Source organism: Oncorhynchus tshawytscha, linkage group LG16 (assembly GCF_018296145.1).
Source record: "Oncorhynchus tshawytscha isolate Ot180627B linkage group LG16, Otsh_v2.0, whole genome shotgun sequence".
Taxonomy (NCBI): Eukaryota; Metazoa; Chordata; class Actinopteri; order Salmoniformes; family Salmonidae; genus Oncorhynchus; species Oncorhynchus tshawytscha.
The window spans coordinates 56,353,085-56,374,181 of NC_056444.1; the positions used below are offsets into that span (position 1 = coordinate 56,353,085).

Consider the following 21,097-nt stretch of genomic DNA (forward strand, 5'->3'; position numbering starts at 1 on the left):
CTGCCCATTCCAATGCATAGTGCAGAAAATACTGAGGGTTCAGGGGCCTTGCTTTAACAAAGTTAACCACTTTCACTGTAGTGTACAAAATGTCTTTCAAGCGGTCAGGCATTCCCTTGGCAGCAAGAGCCTCTCGGTGGATGCTGCAGTGTACCCAAGTGGTATCGGGAGCAAATGCTTGCAAGCGCGTTACCACTACACTATATCTCCCTGTCATGGCTTTTGCGCCATCAATACAGATACCAACACATCTTGAGCACCAAAGTCCATTGGATGTCACAAAGCTGTCCAGTACTTTAAAAATATCCTCTCCTGTTGTAATGGTTTCCAGTGGTTTGCAGAAGAGGATGTCTTTGTTAATTGACCCCCCATAAACGTAATGGACATACAGTTGAAGTCAGAAGTTTACATACAACTAGGTCAGAGTCATTCTACAAATTTCACTCCACAAATTTCATGTTAACAAACTATAGTTTTGGCAAGTAAGTTAGGACATCTACTTTGTGCATGACACAAGTAATTTTTTACAACAATTGTTTACACACTGATTATTTCACTTATAATTCACTGTATCATAATTCCAGTGGGTCAGAAGTTTACTATAAACACCATGGGACCACGCAGCCGTCATACCGCACAGCAAGGAGATGCGTTCTGTCTCCTAGAGATGAACGTACTTTGGTGCAAAACGTGCAAATCAATCCCTGAACAACAGCAAAGGAGCTTGTGAAGATGCTGGAGGAAACATGTATAAAAGTATCTATATCCACAGTCAAACAAGTCCTATATCGACATAACCTGAAAAGCTGCTCAGCAAGGAAGAAGCCACTGCTCCAAAACTGCTTTTTGGAGAAATGCCCTCTGTTCTGATGAAACAAAAATAGAACTGTTTGGCCATAATAACCATTGTTATGTTTCGAGGAAAAAGGGGGAGGCTTGCAAGAGCCGAAGAACACCTTTGCTTGCTGCAGGAGGGACTGGTGCACTTCACAAAATAGATGGCATCATGAGGAAAGGAAAGTTATGTGGATATATTGAAGCAACATCTCAAGACATCAGTTAGGAAGTTAAAGCTTGGTTGCAAATGGGTCTTTCAAATGGACAATGACCACAAGCATACTTCCAAATTTGTGTCAAAATGGCTTAAGGACAACAAAGTCAAGGTATTGGAGTGGCCATCACAAAGCCCTGACCTCAATCCCATAGAAAAGTTGTGGGCAGAACTGAAAAAGCGTGTGCGAGCAAGGAGGCCTACAAACCTGACTCAGTTACACCAGCTCTGTCAGGAGGAATGGGCCAAAATTCACCCAACTTATTGTGGGAAACTTGTGGAAGGCTACCCGAAATGTTTGACCCAAGTTAAACAATTTAAAGGCAATGCTACCAAATACTAACTAACATTCCCCACTGGGAATGTGATGAAAGAAATAAAAGCTGAAATAAATCAATCTCTCTACTATTATTCTGACATTTCACATTCTTCTTTTAAAGTGGTGATCCTAACTGACATAAGATAGGGAATGTTTACTAGGATTAAATGTCAGGAATTGTGAAAAACTGAGTTTAAAGTTATTTGGCTAAGGTGTATGTAAACTTCCGACTTCAACTGTATACCAGGAGCTGTGCCAGGCCAGCCAAGTCTGTTGACTCATCCAGCTGTGACACATAGTATTCACTGGCTTTTATGCGAAGTAGTAATTATTTCAAAACATCTCCATGTCACTGATGCGTTGGGAAACAGTGTTGTTTGATGAAGACATTGTCTGTGTAGTTTTTTGGGCCTTTTCCCCCAGCATTGTCCCAGCCATATCCGCGGCAGTAGGAAGAATTAAGTCCTCCACAATAGCATGGGGCTTGCCTGTCCTAGTCACTCGGTAGCACACAATACAAGACGCTTCTAGCCCCTTCTTATTAAATGGTATCTGTTGCCTTTATACATGTCTTACTACTCGAAAGTCGTCTTAATTCTCGCTCAAAAAACTCCTGAACAGGCAGTTAACTGTTCCTAGGCCGTCATTGAAAATAAGAATTTGTTCTTAACTTCTTGGATATAGGGGGCGCTCTTTTAATTTATGGATAAAAAACATCCCCGCTTTAAGCGCAATATTTTGTCATGAAAAGATGCTCGACTATGCATATAATTGGCAGCTTTGGAAAGAAAACACTCTAAGGTTTCCAAAACTGCAAAGATATTATCTGTGAGTGCCACAGTACTCATGCTACAGGCGAAACCAAGATGATACTTTAACCAGGAAATGGGCAGAATTTTCGAAGCTCTGTTTTCTATTGTCTCCTTATATGGCTGTGAATGCGCCGGGAATGAGCCAGCCCTTCCTATCGTTTCTCCAAGGTGTCTGCAGCATTGTGACGTATTTGTAGGCATATCATTGGAAGATTGGCCATAAGAGACTACATTTACCACGGGTCCGCCCGGTGTCCTTTGTGTAAATCGGCGCGTAATCTTCAGCCACAGGCATTTTCTCCCGGGATTCAGAGGGGAAAGCACATTTCCACGAACAATGTATCATCGAAGAGATATGTGAAAAACACCTTGAGGATTGGTCCTAAACAACGTTTGCCATGTTTCAGTCGATATTATGGAGTTAATTTGGAAAAAAGTTTGACGTTTTGAAGACTGAATTTTCGTTTTTTTTTGGTAGCCAAACGTGACGCACCAAACAGAGCAATTTCTCCTAAACAAATGATCTTTCAGGAAAAACGGAGCATTTGCTATCTAACTGAGAGTCTCCTCATTGAAAACATCTGAAGTTCTTCAAAGGTAATGATTTTATTTGAATGATTTTCTGGTTTTTGTAAAAATGTTGCCTGCTAATGCTAATGCTAAATGCTACGCTAGCTGCGCTAGCTCTTACACAAATGCTTATTTTGCAATGGTTGAGAAGCATATTTTGAAAATCTGAGATGACAGTGTTGTTAACAAAAGGCTAAGCTTGAGAGCTAGCATATTAATTTCATTTCATTTGCGATTTTCATGAATAGTTAACGTTGTGTTATGGTAATGAGCTTGAGGCTGTATTCACGATCCCGGATCCGGGATGGCTCGACGCAACAGGTTAACTGACTTGCTTAGTTAAATAAAGGTTAAATGGTCCAACGTCCCTGTCTGTTGTTCAGTGCTTTCCCGGGTAAGGGGGCAGTAGCTCTTCGGCTGCATCAGATTCACAACTGTCAGTGTCCATGCTAGCTGGGCGAACAACAAATGTAGATTTACTGACTTGTGGAAGCAGCACATCTAATGCTAGAATCAGTAAATCTACATTTGTTGTTCGCCCAGCTAGCATGGACACTGACAGTTGTGTCGTCGACAACCAATATGTATGTGTCTCAATTAATTTTTTAACCATTTGTGTCCCAATTCAGGACGCAAGTCATGACTTCACAGGAGAGCCTTTTGAACATACTTTAAAAAAAATTTAAAATGTAAAATCAAAATGCGTTTTTGGCAGAAATGCCTTCTCGAACATGTGAACTTTTATGTGCCTTAATATCAAACTTGTATGTCATCTGTAAATATGAATACATTTGTTAAATTACGAGCCTAGTTGGCTTAGCCACAGAGAATGACAGCAACCTTCCTGCTAGCGATGATTGGCTGAGATAATCAGTGAGCTGGACATGCCGAGAGATGAGTTTGGATTGGTCTGCAGTGTTGCATCTTGTGTCTATAAAATGAGCTGCTCGTAATGCGTAGATAAATCCTTTCTACTGCATTAAAAAAAAGATATACTGTTAGCCATGGAGAACTGCAAATATGTTGCTACTGCTCTCAATAACATTGTTACCCTGAATTGATCAGGCATTATCGACAAAGGTCACTATGAAAAAGTTGCGATGGACTACTTTCTGGACGACGAATGCCGACTCTCTCTCACTCTGAAAATAACATGTTTTGAAATCAGTGGAACACAACGGGCCAAACAAGCTGTGCAAACTAAACAGAAACAACACAGGATGTCTTGTAAAAGGGGTTGCAGTCTCCCGTAATACTTTCATCCATGTATACAGGTAAGAATCTAACTACAGATTCAGATATGATACGTTTCTAATTTTGTGAGAAAGTTGTTTTCATTGCAAGCTAAAGCTTGCTGTTAGCTAGCCAGCTGGAGATCAATGGCTGGCTTGCTAACTAATAACATTAAACCTAACGTTATTTGGTTAACTTTAGCTTGCTATTCCAGTCGGTTTGTATTGCTAGTAACGTTACTCTATGGATTGGGATTATAGTTCATTCATTAGCTAGCTAACGTTAACGTGACATGTCTAAACAAAATATCCAATGTTAAAGCTTGCTGTTAGCTAGCTAACATTAGTGGAGGTTAGGTGGATGGCTTGCTAGCTAACATTAACTTGTGTGTATGAGGTGTGTGTAACGTTAATTATATTTTCACAGAATGCCATTTTGCATTGCTAGTTATAGCCTGTTAACTAGCTAACATTGAACCTATTGGTTAACTTCAGCTAGCTATGACAATTGGTTTGTATTGCTAGTTAAAGCTTGCTGTTAGCTAACCAGCTGACATTAGATGGCTGGCAAGCTACAGTAGCTACCATTTACCTGTATGAACTGTGTGTAGTGATGTTATCTCAGAATGCCATTTAGCAACTATTGTATAATAATGCTAAAATATTTGTATCTGGAATCTGTCTTTCAGCATCAATCAATCACTCATCATCATAATCCCCCAGTCATACAGTCATCAAAAAGAAAGCTAGCACAAGCAAGCAAAGGCAGCAGCGCAGTCATCAACTACATGCACCATTGCCTCACCAACTACGGAGTTGGGAAAATTTGTGTGGACCTTTTTTGTGATAACTGCAGTGGCCAAAACAAGAACAAGTTTGTGCCTGGTGGACCATGCCCAAGCTCCACTACAATCTGGACCTTCACTTCCTGATCACAGGCCAGACCAAGTTTTCCCCCGACTGCTGCTTCGGCCTCATCAAGCAGCGCTTCAGAAAGACCAGAGTGAACACTTTATCTGAGATTGCTAATGTTGTGAAGGACAGCACTGTGACAGAGGTCAACATCACACAGCTGGTTGGACTGGAGGATGGTATGGTGCTGGTGGAAAGCTATGGCTGGCAACAACACCTGACTCTGTACTTCAGGCCGCTGCCACAGATCAAGCACTACCAGCACTTCAGGTAAAAAAAATATTTTCACTGTATGAGGTTATTCTTATCTAAACTGGGGAGGTGAATTGATGTTGTGCAGGGTTGTAATGTCTTCTGATTTTTTGTTGATATTCCCTCTTTTACAGCTTCAATGCTCTGGAGCCTGGTGTCGTTGCCAAGGAGCGTTCGGACTGTCGGGACCAGGTTTCAGCTGCTGCGCAACGCTAACATCCTTCCTCCCATAAATTATTTGCCCTTAAAAGCACCACCTGGACTGGACACAGCTAGACAAACTATCTTTTTGACAAGATCAGGGAGTTTTCCGACGAAGAGGCTATGGACATCACATGCCCTGCACCAAAGTCAAGGACAGGACAGAAACAGGCTCTCAGAATAGATTCCCTTGTTCATGCGTGGTTTGGACGGACCAGTCATCAGCACTATCTGCAGTGTCTCTATTCACATGACTCTCTCCTAACACACACACCATAAGTTGCTCCTACTATTTTTTTGTTTATCTCACTGTTCAGCCACTTTACCCCGGATTGCATGCATATAACTATCTCATCTATCACTGATATCATTATTGATATTGTTCTTGTACATACTGTATATTTTATTTATATTGACACTATCTTTTTCTGATATAGCTACAATGCAAGTAACCATTTGGCTGTACCTTTTCCAACTTCTGAAGAGACCATCCAGTTAGCAAGACTGAGCAAAATCGAGGCCATCCGCTCAAGAGAAAATCGGCCTGTGGCTGAGTCTAGTTGATGATCCCTGCTTTAGAGCACAATTTGTGCCTAAAAAAAAAGTTTTTCATTCCAACTCTAAAAGAACAATATATTGGCAGATATATAGGTAATTGTTAACTTTTGCCTCCCTAAAATCATTATCGGACCCAAAAATCCCAAATTGATCGGGCTGTAATAAACCAGCCCAGACGACGCTAGATTACAAGATCAGCTGAATGAACAATTTCTCCACATTATTACCACCCATCTTTCTCTTTGTGGACACTTGTGTTAATAAGAGAATTTTCTTTCAGAGCGTTACAGCTGTGGTCTTTTACCTGACAGGTGAAAGCTGCGTTGATCCAACTTGTGCCTTCGCTCAGAGTATGGGGTTTTCTAGGGGAAACACAGTCATACGTTAACCCAGAAGTTTGCGTTAGAAATATGGTGTTGGTCCTTTTGACCAGATCCCTATGGTCATAAATTGTGCACTACATAGGGAAAAGGGTGCTATTTCAGACACAGCCCTACAGTTATTTCCTGGTTATGAAGTGCTCAGGCAGACACTGCAAATTAGTGCCTACTACCCATAAACCCTGTTTCCCGGACACAGATTAAGCCTAGGTCTGGGTGACAATGCATGCTCAATGGAGAATCTACATTGAAATAACTTTTTATTCTGGGACTAGGCTTAATTCTCGCAAACTGGCCCTTAGTATCCGTACCTCCAGTGCGGTTGTCAGGGCTACCGGGTTGACCGCCTCCACTCGGGTCGATGACATCTCTGACCTGGACGAGGACTGGCTCAACTTCACTCTGGAGACAAGTGACTCCTTGTCGAAGGACTCGGGCAGGCCCAGCTGGCCCGGGAAGCCAAAATGGAGGGCGAATTGATCAGTCTCTCCTGGAGAGGGCTGTGATTGGAGTAGAGGGGAGGGCAGCACTGACTTCTGGAGGGCCGTGGAGGTCAAGAGGAGCTGGGAGGGAGGGCAGAGGAGGGGTGACTGGGCCGGGGAGAGAGCAGGCTGGATTGGGCTCAGCTGGGGTGGCAGAAAGGAAGAGAGAGAGTGAGATATGTATATGAGTATGTGGGAAGCCAATTGAGTTGGTCCTACAAATCATACATCATACAATATTGATAACTTAAGGATTGTACAGTTTCTTTCAATTTTTGCCTAAAATGACATACTCAAATCTAACTGCCTGTAGCTCAGGCCCTAAAGCAAGGATATGCATATTATTGATACCATTTTAAAGGAAACACTTTGAAGTTTGTGAAAATGTGAAATTAATGTAGGAGAATAAAACACATTAGATGAAGTTTACATACACCTTAGCCAAATACATTTAAACTCAGTTTCTCAAAATTCCTGACATTTAATCTTAGTAAAAATTCCCTGTCTTAGGTCAGTTAGGATCACCACTTTATTTTAAGAATGTGAAATCTCAGAATAATAGTAGAGAACAATTAATTTCAGCTTTTATTTCTTTCATCACATTCCCAGTGGGTCAGACGTTTACATACACTCAATTAGTATTCGGTAGCATTGTCTTTAAATAGTTTAACTTGAGTCAAACGTTTCAGGTAGCCTTCCACAAGCTCCCCACAATAAGCTGGGTGAATTTTTGGCCCATTCCTCCTGACAGAGCTGATGTAGCTGAGTCAGGTTTGTAGGCCTCTTTGCGCACACACGCTTTTTTCAATTTTCTATAGGCTTGAGGTCAGGGCTTTGTGATGGCCACTCCAATACCTTGACTTTGTTGTCCTTAAACCCATTTGCAACCAAGCTTTAACTTCCTGACTTGATTTCTTGATGTTGCTTCAATATATCCACAATTTTCCTTTCCTCACGATGCCATCAATTTTGTGAAGGGCACCAGTCCCTCCTGCAGCAAAGCACCCCCAAAACATGATGCCCACACCCCCCGTGCTTCACGGTTAGGATGGTGTTCTTTGGCTTGCAAGCCTCCCCCTTTTCCCTCCAAACGCAACGACGGTCATTATGGCCAAAGAGTTCTATTTTTGTTTCATTAGACCAGAGGACATCTTTGTCCCCATGTGCAGTTGCAAACCGAAGTCTGGCTTTTTTATGGCGGTTTTGGAGCAGTGGCTTCTTCCTTGCTGAGCGGCCTTTCAGGTTATGTCGATATAGAACTTGTTTAACTGTGGATATAGATACTTTTGTACCTGTTTCCTCTAGCATCTTTACAAGGTACTTTGCTGTTGTTCTGGGATTGATTTGCACTTTTCACACCAAAGTACGTTCATCTCTAGGAGACAGAACGCGTCTCCTTCCTGAGCGGTATGATGGCTGCGTGGTCCCATGGTGTTTATACTTGTGTGCTATTGTTTGTACAGATGAGTGGTGCCTTAAGGCGTTTGGAAATTGCTCCCAAGGATGAACCAGACTTGTGGAGGTCTACAATTGTTTTTCTGAGGTCTTGGCTGATTTCTTTTGATTTTTCCATGATGTCAAGAAAAGAGGCACTGAGTTTGATGGTAGGCCTTGAAATACATCCACAGGTACACCTCCAATTGACTCATGATGTCAATTAGCCCATCAGAAGCTTCTAAAGCCATGATATCATTTTTTGGCATTTTCCAAGCTGTTTAAAGGAACGGTCAACTTAGTGTATGTAAACTTCTGACCCACTGGAATTGTGATACAGTGAAATAATCTGTCTGTAAACAATTGTTGGAAAAATTACTTGTCATGCACAAAGTAGATGTCCTAACCGACTTGCCAAAACTATAGCTTGTTAACAAGACATTTGTGGAGTGGTTGAAAAACAAGTGTGTAATGACTTTAATGACTCCAACCTAAGTGTATGGCAACTTCCGACTTCAAATGTAAGTACATTATTTACCTTCAGAGGTGAATGTATTAAACCAGTTGCCGTGATAAGTTTTTTGTTGTGCATACTCCTCAAACAAGTGTGGTATTTTTTTCACTGTAATAGCTACTGTAAATTGGACAGTGCAGTTTAGATTAACACACATTTAAGCTTTCTGCCCATTTAAGACATGCCTATGTCCTGGAAAATTTGCTGTTACTTACAACTGTCATGATAATCACATTAGCACACGTTAGCTCAACCGTCCCGGTATAGAGGTTTTAAAAAAGGTAGTGAAAGATTATCACACCTACTTACAGCAAAATTGTAAAAAAAAAAACATCTTAAGGTTTCACGAGAAAATTATAAATGATGGAGTTCAATCAATTCATCCCAAATGATGAGGAATAGCGAATCGCTACAGTAGAATCACATCTGTCACAACAGTAGTAGACATTCTCATTAAATGTGACTTGTATAGGGTGAATAGTCAAATATCTTCGGCAGCGAGAAAGAATCACAGCCATAGCCTACAGTTCGATCTACAGTTTTCAAAACATTTCAATACTATCGTGCAACATGCAGGAGTAGGCTACGTTCAGTTCGTACCAATACCAGCTACACACACAGCACACAATAGGGATGGGGGGAATTGACATGTGAATTGTTTCCGCGGGCTACGGTCACACTTCCTCAATTCAACAACTATCAAGTAAAAAATACACCTATAAATTCCACCTCAAAGTTTTTTCCTTCACTATTTGACTGAATAATTCAACTTCTGTCAATTGTGGGAAGAAAATCTATCCATTTCTCCAACTGTTTATTTTTGTAGACAAACAGAAATCCCAGTGAACAGAATATATTTATTTTGTGGTATCCCGGGAGGTCTGCCCTGGGGTTTGGTGACAGAGGGGAGGTACGTGCAGCAATGTTGCCTCCCGCTGCTGGGAGTACACGGGCTGGCTGGGCACCCTGACACTGATGGCCCAAAGTAGAGGGAATTAGGGGAGAGTGCCAACCAGTTGTGCAGGCCACATAAAGGGAGCACCATGGCACACCGCAAAGAAAACCGAGAGAGAGGCAAGGAGTGAGCCTACGGACGGGAACAAAGCTCCCGGAGGTAAGGAGCTGAATCTGAGAAGGACTGAGCCAAACCTAAGTTATTTTGTTGTTGACTAGTAAAGTTGTGTTTTCTGACTAGAACCTCCCCGTCTCTGTGTTCATCTCTGCACGCTCAACCCAAACACCCCGCGGTTTACCAGATACGGTGGAGAATGCGGGCAACTCCGTAGCTTTGGGCGCCGTGGGGTTGTGGTAGCGCAACTCATGACTCCAATATTAGCAGGCAGTGTTTAGACTGTCCACTTTGAAGAGCTGAGACAGAATGGCTATATAAGGAATGGAACATATAGGACCAGGTCCCCGCTACCATTATAACCTATACAGCTGTCAAATGTGGGCGCTAACAAGCAAGAACTGTGAAGCTATTTTCATATAGAGGGAGGGGACTCTATACGTTACGCAAAGACAGAATACTATAAAGGCAGGACTCTGTAATATGATAATTTAGTCTTTCCATGGAAGGGCTTGGCAATGTTACATCTGTAATAAAGTCTAAATTGAATTCACAAGTTCCGGTATCTGTGCAAATATTTGACTAAAGATATTCCACAACAGGGTCAAGCGTACCGAGATTACCATGGAGGAACTGGTGGCTCAGTTTATCCCTCAGCCAGCAGAAGCAACAGGCAGTAGAGGAGCAGCGCCAACGAAATCTCAGACTGGTAACGGAGGTAGCCCAGTTGAAGGGTGGGATGGCTCAGGAGTCTAGAGGAAGATGATGTGAAGATGTATTTGTGCACCTTCAAGAGGATGGAGCAGAGGAAAGGATGGCATTTTGGCACACTGTCTCTCCGGGAAGGCCCAGAAGGCCTACATCGACTTGAACACCGACCAGACAGCAAATTATGAGGGACTCAAATGTGAGATCCTGAGCCGTTATAGATTCAGCCACGCACGCCGTGCACAACTGGTCCAACACTGGGACTTTGACTCCACTATCTCCCCCCGTGCCCAGATGAGCAACCTGGTGCACCTTGCCAAGGCCTGGCTACTGACCAAAGTACCATCCAGCCCAATAATCGATAAGGTCGCCCTGGATAGTTATCTTCGGGCCCTCCCCTACAAGATAAGGAAATTGCTGACCGCGGTGGAAACCCACCAGAACACCCAGGACCTGCTAAAAGAGGCCCGGATGAAGAGAGTGGACTCGGGGAGGAGGAAGAAAAGCACAGAGAGGAGAGAGGCTGAAGGGGGCCCGGATAGAACCGGCCGTGAAGCGGGAGGGTGACCCAAACCGACGACAACATCCACTGCTGGACCTAGATCTGAGGTGCTGCTATGAGTGCGGTGAGCCAGGACACCTTGCATGTTGTTGCCCTGGCTGGGAGGAGTCCATGCCCTCCGCATCCCCCCAGCTCCGGGTAGACCCGGATGGCGAGTTATGTCACCTCCTGTTCGGCGCAGACCCCTCCAATTGTTCCAGTACGAATCAATGGCGTCGACACCAGCACTCTGCTGGACTCCGGCAGCATGGTGACCCTGGCCCAACCGCAGTGGCTCACACGAGAGGGAAAAGACGAACCGGGGGACGAGGAGATGACAGTGTCATGTGTACATGGGGACACGACGAGGTACCCAACCGTGCCGGTGCGGATAACCACCCCAAGCGGGGAGTGCTAGATGCGAGTGGGGGCTGTTCCTAACCTGCCTAGTCCCTTTCTCCTCGGTAGAGATTGACCTCTCTTCCAGGCACTGTGGAGGAGGGACCCTGGGGAGGCACGTGAGTGAGGTAGGAAGGAGAGGAAAAAGGACGGTCGCTTGCGCAACCCACTCCCTGCTGCGCGAGTTGTCCACTGGGGTTGAGTCGAACCAGGAGGAGGGAGACAACCCCGCGCCGGGAAGCGAGCCATCGTCCAAGGAGGACCTCAGGCTCCCCTTTATGGAGATGGAGGCACCAGACGGACCACCCGACACGGGAATCCTCACGTGCCAGTTCGGGATTGCCCAGTTAGAAGACCCCAACCTCCAGAATTCAAGGGACCAGGTAGTCACGGTGGACAGCGCACTATCAACCAGGGTAAATGAGTGGCACTACCCCCACTTCACCATCAAGCATAATTTATTTTATCAGGTTGTAAAGTACAATGGGGAGACAAAAGACTTGTTACTCATACCCACCCAGTATGTTAGAACTGTCTTGCAACTCACCCACACCCACCTGCTCAGGGCACACTTGGAGGGCGCACAGTGGAGGACTACTGCCGTACCTGCCTGGAGTGCCAGATCACTGCTCCGAGGGCACATTATAGAAACCGTTTGGTTCCCTTGCCCATTATAGGGGTGCCATTTTGAGCAGGTGGCAATGGATCTGCTGGGTCTGTTGGTGAAAACTGCAAGGGGACACCAATACATCCTGGTAATCATGGATTAAACCACCTGGTATCTGGAGGTGATCCTGCTACGCATGGCGGCAGCGCAAGGTATCGCACGGGAGCTCTTTCATTTATTCAGCCGGGTGGGTATTCCGCGGGAAATCCTGATGGACCAGAGCACTGCGTTCATGTCTCATGTAGTGAAAGATGTCTGCAATCTTTTACGAATCAAACAGGTGAGGACCAGTGTGTATCATCCACAAACAGACAGGCTAGTTGAACGCTTCAATAAGACCCTAAAGCGAAAGCTGAAGAAGGTAACCGTGAGAAACGGAAGGAACTGGGACCAGCTGCTGCCCCAGTTGATGTTCGCAAGGTACCCCAAGTGTCCACTGGGTTCTCCCCCTTTGAGCTTCTGTATGGCCGCGGACTGCTGGGCCTAGCCAAGGAGGTCTGCGAGGACCAACCAACCCCCCCCTTGCAGTGTGGTGGAACATGTGGAGGACATGAGGATGAAGGCGATTTGGCCAGTGGTGAGGGAGCACATGTCTCAGGCGCAACGCACCTAGGAACGTGTATACAACCGGGGGGCCCAACCACGAGAGTTCCACCTGGGTGAGAAGGTCTTGGTGCTGATCCCCACAAAGGAGAGCAAATTCCTGACTACGTGGCATCGTTGAGCGGGTAGGCAACGTCAATTATAAGGTCCGCCGGGGAGGAAACCCCTCCAGCTCCTCCGGCTTTACCATGTGAACCTACTGAAGTGGCACACATGAGAAGCGCTTTGAGCAACATGGACCTGGCCACAGCAGAATCCACCCTCTGTCGAATATTCAATGGGGGAAGACCTCAGCCCGCCCCAACGACAAGCGCTCTGAGAGTTGGTCCAGCAGAATACGGCCGTGTTTTCTGAGGTGCCGGGGTGCACAGATCTCGTGGAACATCATGTCCACACACGTCCTGGAGAAAAAGTGCGTAAACAGACATACCAGAAGCCCAGAGGGTGGCGGTCCAGCAGGAACAGGGCTCCAGCAACCTTTCAGCGACTCATGGACCGCGTGCTGCGCCCGCACTGTGAGTACGCTGCTGCTTATTGGGATGATATAATCGTGCATAGTGACAGTTGGGAGTCCCATCTCTGTAGGTTACAGGCGGTGGATGTGCTAAGGGATGCGGGGCTGATCGCAAACCCCCAAAGGTGCAAGCTGGACTACGCCGAGGTGGAGTACCTGGGCTATCGAATAGGGCGGGGTAATGTGAAAATTGCCGCCATTAGGGAATGGCCAGTCCCCCGAACCCAGAGGCAGGTGAAGTCGTTCCTGGGATTACCAGGCTACTACAGTCGATTTGTACCTAACTTTGCCCCAATAACTTCTCCCCTCACTGACATAACGAAGGCACGCCTACCCCAGAGGGTGCGATGGACGGATGACACAGAGGCAGCTTTATAGGCCCTGAAGGATGCGCATTGTTAGCACCTGGTACTCGTCGCCGAAGACTTCTCAAAAAAACTCCTGGTCCAGACAGACGCGTCTGACACGGGTAGGGGCCGTCTTGTCCCAAGAGCAGGGAGGCGAGGAGTTTCCCCATCATGTATGTCAGCAGGAAGCTCCTCCCGAGGGAGAACTACTCCATTGTCAAGGAGTGCCTCACTGTGAAGTGAGCGCTGGACACCCTCAAGTATTACCACCTCAGGAGGAAGTTCACCCTAAACACTGACCATGCCGCCCTTGTGTAGACGGTAAGAGGTAAGGGCACAAATGACCGCGTCACAAGCTGGTTCCTGTCATTACAGCAATTTTCTTTTGGTCATCCACAGGTTGGGGGCCCAGCACAGCAATGCTGCCACCCTCTACAGAGAGAGGCAAGGAGTGAGCCTATGGAAGGGAACGAAGCTCCCGGAGGCATGGAGCCGAATCTAAGAAGGACAGAGCCAAACTTAAGTTATTTGGTTGTTTATTTTGTTGCCAAAAAAAGTCATGTTTTCTGACTAGAACCTCCCTGTCTCTGTGGTCATCTCTGCAAGCTCACGCAACACTGCACGGTTTACCACAATATATATATACAGGCGTGGCCAAAAGATTTGAGAATGACACATATTAATTTCCACAAAGTTTGCTGCTTCAGTGTCTTTAGATATTTTTGTCAGATGTTACTATGGAATACTGAAGTATAATTACAAGCATTTCATTAGTGTCAAAGGCTTTTATTGACAATGATATGAAGTTGATGCAAAGAGTCAATATTTGCAGTGTTGACCCTTCTTTTTCAAGACCTCTGCAATCCGCCCTGGTATGCTGTCAATTAACTTCTGGGCCACATCCTGACTGATGGCAGCCCATTCTTGCATAATCAATGTTTGGAGTTTGTCAGAATTTGTGGGTTTTTGTTTGTCCACCCGCCTCTTGAGGATTGACCACAAGTTCTCAATGGGATTAAGGTCTGGGGAGTTTCCTGGCCATGGACCCAAAATATCAATGTTTTGTTCCCCGAGCCACTTAGTTATCACTTTTGCCTTATGGCAAGGTGCTTCATCATGCTGGAAAAGGCATTGTTCGTCACCAAACTGTTCCTGGATGGTTGGGAGAAGTTGCTTTCGGAGGATGTGTTGGACCATTCTTTAAACATGGCTGTGGTTTTAGGCAAAATTGTAAGTGAGCCCACTCCCTTGGCTGAGAAGCAACCCCACACATGAATGGTCTCAGGATGCTTTACTGTTGGCATGACACAGGACTGATGGTAGCGCTCACCTTGTCTTCTCCGGACAAGCTTTTTTCCAGATGCCCCAAACAATCGGAAAGGGGATACATCAGAGAAAATGACTTTACCCCAGTCCTCAGCAGTCCAATCCCTGTACCTTTTGCAGATTATCAGTCTGTCCCTGGTGTTTTTCCTAGAGAGAAGTGTCTTCTTTGCTGCCCTTCTTGACACCAGGCCATCCTCCAAAAGTCTTTGCCTCCCTGTGCATGCAGATGCACTCACACCTGCCTGCTGCCATTCCTGATCAAGCTCTGTACTGGTGATGCCCCGATCCCGCAGCTGAATCAACTCTAGCAGACGGTCCTGTCGCTTGCTGGACTTTCTTGGGCGCCCTGAAGCCTTCTTCACAACAATTGAACCGCTCTCCTTGAAGTTCTTGATGTCCCGATAAATGGTTGATTTAGCTGCAATCTTACTGGCATCAATATCCTTGCCTGTGAAGCTCTTTTTGTGCAAAGCAATGATGACGGCACGTGTTTCCTTGCAGGTAACCATGGTTGGCAGAGGAAGAACAATGATTCCAAGCACCACCCTCCTTTTGAAGCTTCCAGTCTGTTATTCAAACTCAATCAGCCTGACCGAGTGATCTCCAGCCTTGTCCTCGTCAACACTTACACCTGTGTTAACAAGAGAATCACTGACATGATGTCAGCTGGTCTTTTGTGGCAGGGCTGAAATGCAGTGGAAATGTTTTTTGGGGCTTCAGTTCATTTGCATGGCAAAGAAAGACTTTGCAATTAATTACAATCACTCTTCATAACATTCTAGAGTACATGCAAATTGTAATCATACAAACTGAGGCAGCAGACTTTGAAAATTATTATTTTTGTGTAATTCTCAAAACTTTTGGCCACGACTGTACAGTACCAGCCAAAAGTTTAGACACACTTCATTCAAGAGTTTTTCTTTATTTAAAAAATGTAATACATTGTAGAATAATAGTGAAGACATCAAAACAATGAAATAACACATATGGAATCATGTTGTAACCAAAAAAGTATTTGAAGAATCTCAAATATATTTTGATTTGTTAAAGAAGGCACCCTTTGCCTTGACAGCTTTGCACACTCTTGGCATTCTCTCAACCCGCTTCATGAGGTAGTCACCTGGAACGCATTTCAATTAACAGGTGTGCCTTGTCAAGTTAATTTGTGGAATTTATTTCCTTCTTAATGCGTTTGAGCCAATCTGTTGTGTTGTGACAAGGTAGGCGTGGTATACAGAAGATTTGGTAAAAGACCAAGTCCATATTATGGCAAGAACAGCTCAAATAAGCAAAGAGAAACTCTGAAAATTTCAAGAACTTTGAAAGAAACACGAGCAATGGACATTAAACCGGTGGAAATTTGTCCTACGGTCTGATGAGTCCAAATTTGAGATTTGTGGTTGCAACCGCCGTGTCTTCGAAATGCAGACTAAGTGAAAGTATGATCTCCGCATGTGTGGTTCCCACCGTGAAGCATGGAGGAGGAGGTGTGATGGTGCTTTGCTGGTGACACTGTCAGTGATTTATTTAGAATTCAAGGCACACTTAACCTGCATGGCTACCACAGCATTCTGCAGCGATACGCCATCACATCTGTTTTTTTGTGCTTAATGGAACTATCATTTGTTTTTCAACAGGACAATAACCCAACACACCTCCAGGCTGTGTAAGGACTATTTCACCATGAAGGAAAGTGATGGGAGTGATGCATCAGATGACCTGGCCTCCACAATCACCCAACCTCAACCCAATTGAGATAGTTATGGATGAGTTGGGGCACAGAGTGAAGAAAAGCAGCCAACAAGTGCTCAGCATACATAGGAACTCCTTCAAGACTGTTGGAAATGCATTCCAGGTGAAGCTGGATGAGAGAATGCCAATAGTGTGCAAAGCTGTCCATCAAGGCAAAGGGTGCCTACTTTGAAGAATCTCAAATAGAAAATATATTTAACACTTTTTTTTGGTCACTAAATGATTCCATGTGTTATTTCACAGTTTTGATGTCTTCACTATTATTCTACAATGTCAATTATTATTCTACCATTTTTTTTAATGTTATTTTTAAAATATATATATTTTTTTACAAATAAAGACAAACCTTGGAATGAGTAGCTTTGTCCAAACTTCTGACTGGTACTGTATATATTATTTTTTGAAAATGTGTCAGAAGGCCCATTGGTGCAGTATCAGCCTTGAATCTTACCTCTAAGGCACTGGGTCTCTGGGCGCGGAGGCCAGGAGTCTTGCCAGTGGGAGTAAGGGATGGGAAAGAGGGGAGGGATGGGAGAGAGGGATCCTTAGCTTTGCGGTCACTCTTCCTCCCAGGGGCGCTGTAGAAGGAGGAGGGTTGGAAGCCCGCGCTGCTGCGAGGGTGTTCGGGGGGCAGCTCCAGGGCAAGGGGTGAAGAGGGGCCGCTGGCAGGGGAGGCGGACAGGGAGCCCAGAGGGGTGAGGAGCGACCGGGGTAAGGCTATCAGCGACCTCTCGGATGCAGCTATGTGGGGGTCAAAACACAACCGCAGATGCTCAGACAGCTGGCCAAGGTATTCGAGGTCAATAGTACAGAGATACTTTTCCTCATCCACTTACAGTAAATATGTTTTATATCTACTACACCCCTCAAATTCACATCTGGACCTTGAAGCCAGTTCCACTTCTTTTTATTATTATTCCCCTCTAATCAGGAACTGATTTAGACCTGGGATACCAGCTCGGTGCAATTAATTATCAGGTAGAACAGAAAATCAACATTTCTTCGGACTTCGCAGGGTAAGATTTGAATACCCCTGTACTACACTGAAGTTAGCGTTCGATTCAATCCGTAGCCCTGAAGACCTGCGCTACTGTCGAATAGAAATGTAAAGGTCAATGTTCCCATGTTGGCGGAGACTGCATTCACAGTAAACGCTGCATATGTAGGCACAATCGCAAATTACCTTTAAATTGCACTACAGAGCTGATCTTCAGTGCAACAGATTGAATTAAGCCCTTAGGTTTCTTAAAGTGATTGCACCAGGGATAAATAACTAAGGGGTGAATCCTAACTAAGTCCAATTTTCACTTAGTCATGCATTGATGTCAATGAATAGGAGAATAAGTGAACATTTTCCAGCGATTGCGTAGTGCCAACAAAAAAACAATATGATAATTTTTTTTCAATGATTGTAGACAGAACCACAGAATTTGAATCATTATATGGACAGAATACACAGGTGAAAACCAGTTTCAACTGGTCCTTGGTTGGTGTAGGTGAGCTGGGTTTGCCGTGGGTTTGCCTTACCTCTCATCCTCTCGATGGCAGGCGGGGAAGGTTTGAAAGAGGCCAGCCGGGCAGCCCAAGAAGACTCTTTCGGTACATTCGTCTGTTCCTTGGCCGGGGTGGTTGCCTTTTTCTTCTTCACCTCGACAGCCTCTTGGCAAACCTTTTCGATCTTTTCCGCTGGTCCGATGGAGCGCTTCTGTTGGGGGAGAAAATAATCCCATAACATACTTTTATTACAAGTTGGTCATGTAAAAAGTGGTAAAAAAACAACTATCCATTATTTATTCCACTGCAACTAAATGTATTGTGATCTGATTGATTTTAGTCTGCCATCTAAACTAAAATATAACAATGTAACTGATTTCACCTTTATTACTTACAACCAACCAAAAAAGTATTATGTCTAGAAGCATAACGTGAACTCGGAGATACATTGCCTATATTATTTAATGAATACTTTATTTCATTATTCTATTTAAATCAGTAATAGAGCCTAATCATGAGGAAAGGGCATATGTGTGAGGGAAGAAAGCAGGACCTTAGGAGCTGGCGGCTCTTCAGTCTCTGATTGGCTGGCGCTGTCGGGCTCCCTGTAGCTCTTGGCGTTGGTGGCGGCGGCTCTCTGGGGCCTCCTGGCTGCTTGACTGGTCCCTGCCGCCACCAGTGCCGCTCCACTGTTCTCTTTCTGCTCTACACTTCTCTCCTTCACCCTCTGTCTCTTCTGAAAGGCGAGCATGACACACTGTGGCCGACAGAGGCAATGCTGACTGATGCAACCATACAAGTACAATTCCACCCATCACTCACCCATTGATTTGGATGGGGAAGCCCATTTTAGGAATCATTTTTCTAGGTTGCAACAGAGCAGTAGTAAGGATGAAAAGTTGATTAACTCACTTTGGATTCTAAGGTTTCAAGATACAAGGCTGGTTCCGATTCCCCATCCCTTCTACCCGAAGTGTGCACTAGCTCATTGAGATTACCCCTCGTTGATTTAAAACCATTGGATTGTCAGTCTCACCTTCTTTGGCTTGGCTTTCTCCTTCACAGGCTTGGGTGAGCTAGGTGGTAAGTCTGGGGACTCATCTAAAATAGAAAAGAGAGAGATAAGGTAGCGGCAGGTCGCCTAGTGGTTAGAGCGTTGGGCCAGTAACCGAAAGGTTGCTGGATTGAATTCCCGAGCTAACAAGGTAAAAATATGTAGTTCTGACCCTGAACAAGGCAGTCAACTCACTGTTCAACAGTAGGGCGTCATTGTAAATAAGAATTTGTTCTTAACTGACTTGCCTAGTTAAATAAATAAAAATATTAAAAGGGTGTAGGCTATGTTTGACTAGTGAGCTCACTCAACGCAACAGACACAGACTGATTAAAACTATAGGACCAAACCATACAGTGCTGGCTTGGATTTATTCTTTTCACATTGTCCTTAAATTTCCAGCACAGTTCCAGCAACTATGGTGGATGCTTAACCAGGCCAGCCCAATACAGTTAGGCTTGGCTCGGTTAGGTTTGGCTCAGTAGTGTGGAAAGGTTAAGTGACGTATCGTGTGAGCGTACATGTGGTGTTGGGGGCAGGGGGGTGGAGCCGGGGCTGACGGCTGTAGTCGATCACTTTGGGCTTGGGCTTCCTGCTGGACTCTTTGAGCCAGCTGATCTCCATCATGGCGTCTGTGTCTGTGTCGCTGAACAGGTGCTTCTTCACGTGGCGCCGCTGAGCTGCTACCTGGGACTGCAGCGACAATTCAGTGAGGTGCACACACACATGGGTACACATACGCAGGTTTACAAATGTATACATACGCGCACACATAGTCTCACACACACACACCCGAGACACACACCCGACACACAATCTCCATCTCTCCATTCAAAAGTTCTCCCATCATATTGTGTCAATTAGTGTTTGCCTCCATACCTTGACTGCTTGGCCCTTCTTGGCAGTGCTGGGGAATGCCCAGGAGTTGTGAGTAGCACTAGGGGAAAAAACGGCACTGAATCACATCACATTGACATGAGGGATTATTTACCGCAACAGTAGAAGACACTATTACAACACAGATGAGACCCAGGGTCTTTCTCAATGAATCTGTCCTTGATTCCTAACATCCTATCTCCTTGCCTCCATCTCAACCATATTGTAAGAGAATCTCCACAAGGTCCCTCCCCATGTCTTCTCCAATGAGTTTTGAGAAAGAGGCGAGAAGAAAGGATACAAGGAATCAAGGAAAGACTAATTGAGAGAGCCCCAGTCAGATGTAACCAAATGAGTACTGCCTTCAAATAGCTCCTACCTGCTATCAATGGCAGAGGTGTCCGAGGACATTTTCCCCTCCCCCTAAAGAGAGCAGAGAATTAGAAACCATCATCCACCTGTGCATGAGAATACTATATGGAATCATTTCAAATATCTAAGCTGTGCTTGATTGAGCTTGCCTGTTGCGATGGAACCAATTGAAAAGGCCTGGGTTCAAATGCTATTATAAATCTTTCAAATACTTCAAGTATTTGCTGTAGCCTGCCTGGAGTGCTAGGTGGGTGGGTTTGCACTTTGGGGATGTTTCTATTGGTTCCATTGCAACAGGCAAGCTCAAACCAGCACAGCTTAGGTATTTGAACCCAAGTCTGCTAACAAATAGTAGGCCTAATTCATTAATTGGATTTACGTAGATCAAATATATATTTATTTACCCCAGTGGTCATAGATGTATCCACTTTGAACGCAAAGACGTCATCTCTACACAAAGAAACAATGGATGAAATCAACAATACCATTCACAAACAGGAAATAAGAATCAACATTTTAGGCATGGGATCAGGACAAAATAATAAAACAATTATTATTTTGTCTAAAAAAATAGGTCAGTTTCTATGATATTTGAATAGAGGATGTCCTGATTAAAATTCCTGATTAATCAAATCCCCCGAAATATAGATTTAGCTAA

At 44.7% G+C, this 21,097-nt stretch overlaps 1 protein-coding gene across 1 annotated transcript in view; it reads right to left on the reverse strand.

The window, feature by feature from the left end:
• Positions 1-21,097, reverse strand: part of LOC112215967 (synaptonemal complex protein 2) — a 61,402-nt gene that overhangs the window by 10,190 nt on the left and 30,115 nt on the right. The window contains exons 28-37 of the mRNA XM_024375497.2: positions 20,844-20,889; positions 20,447-20,490; positions 20,071-20,128; positions 19,713-19,884; positions 19,174-19,238; positions 18,691-18,873; positions 18,171-18,348; positions 17,095-17,384; positions 6,599-6,913; positions 6,212-6,269 (exon numbers count right to left, since the gene is read on the reverse strand). Of these exons, the coding sequence (XP_024231265.2) occupies positions 6,212-6,269; positions 6,599-6,913; positions 17,095-17,384; positions 18,171-18,348; positions 18,691-18,873; positions 19,174-19,238; positions 19,713-19,884; positions 20,071-20,128; positions 20,447-20,490; positions 20,844-20,889 (1,409 nt within the window). The remainder of the gene's footprint in view (positions 1-6,211; positions 6,270-6,598; positions 6,914-17,094; positions 17,385-18,170; positions 18,349-18,690; positions 18,874-19,173; positions 19,239-19,712; positions 19,885-20,070; positions 20,129-20,446; positions 20,491-20,843; positions 20,890-21,097) is intronic.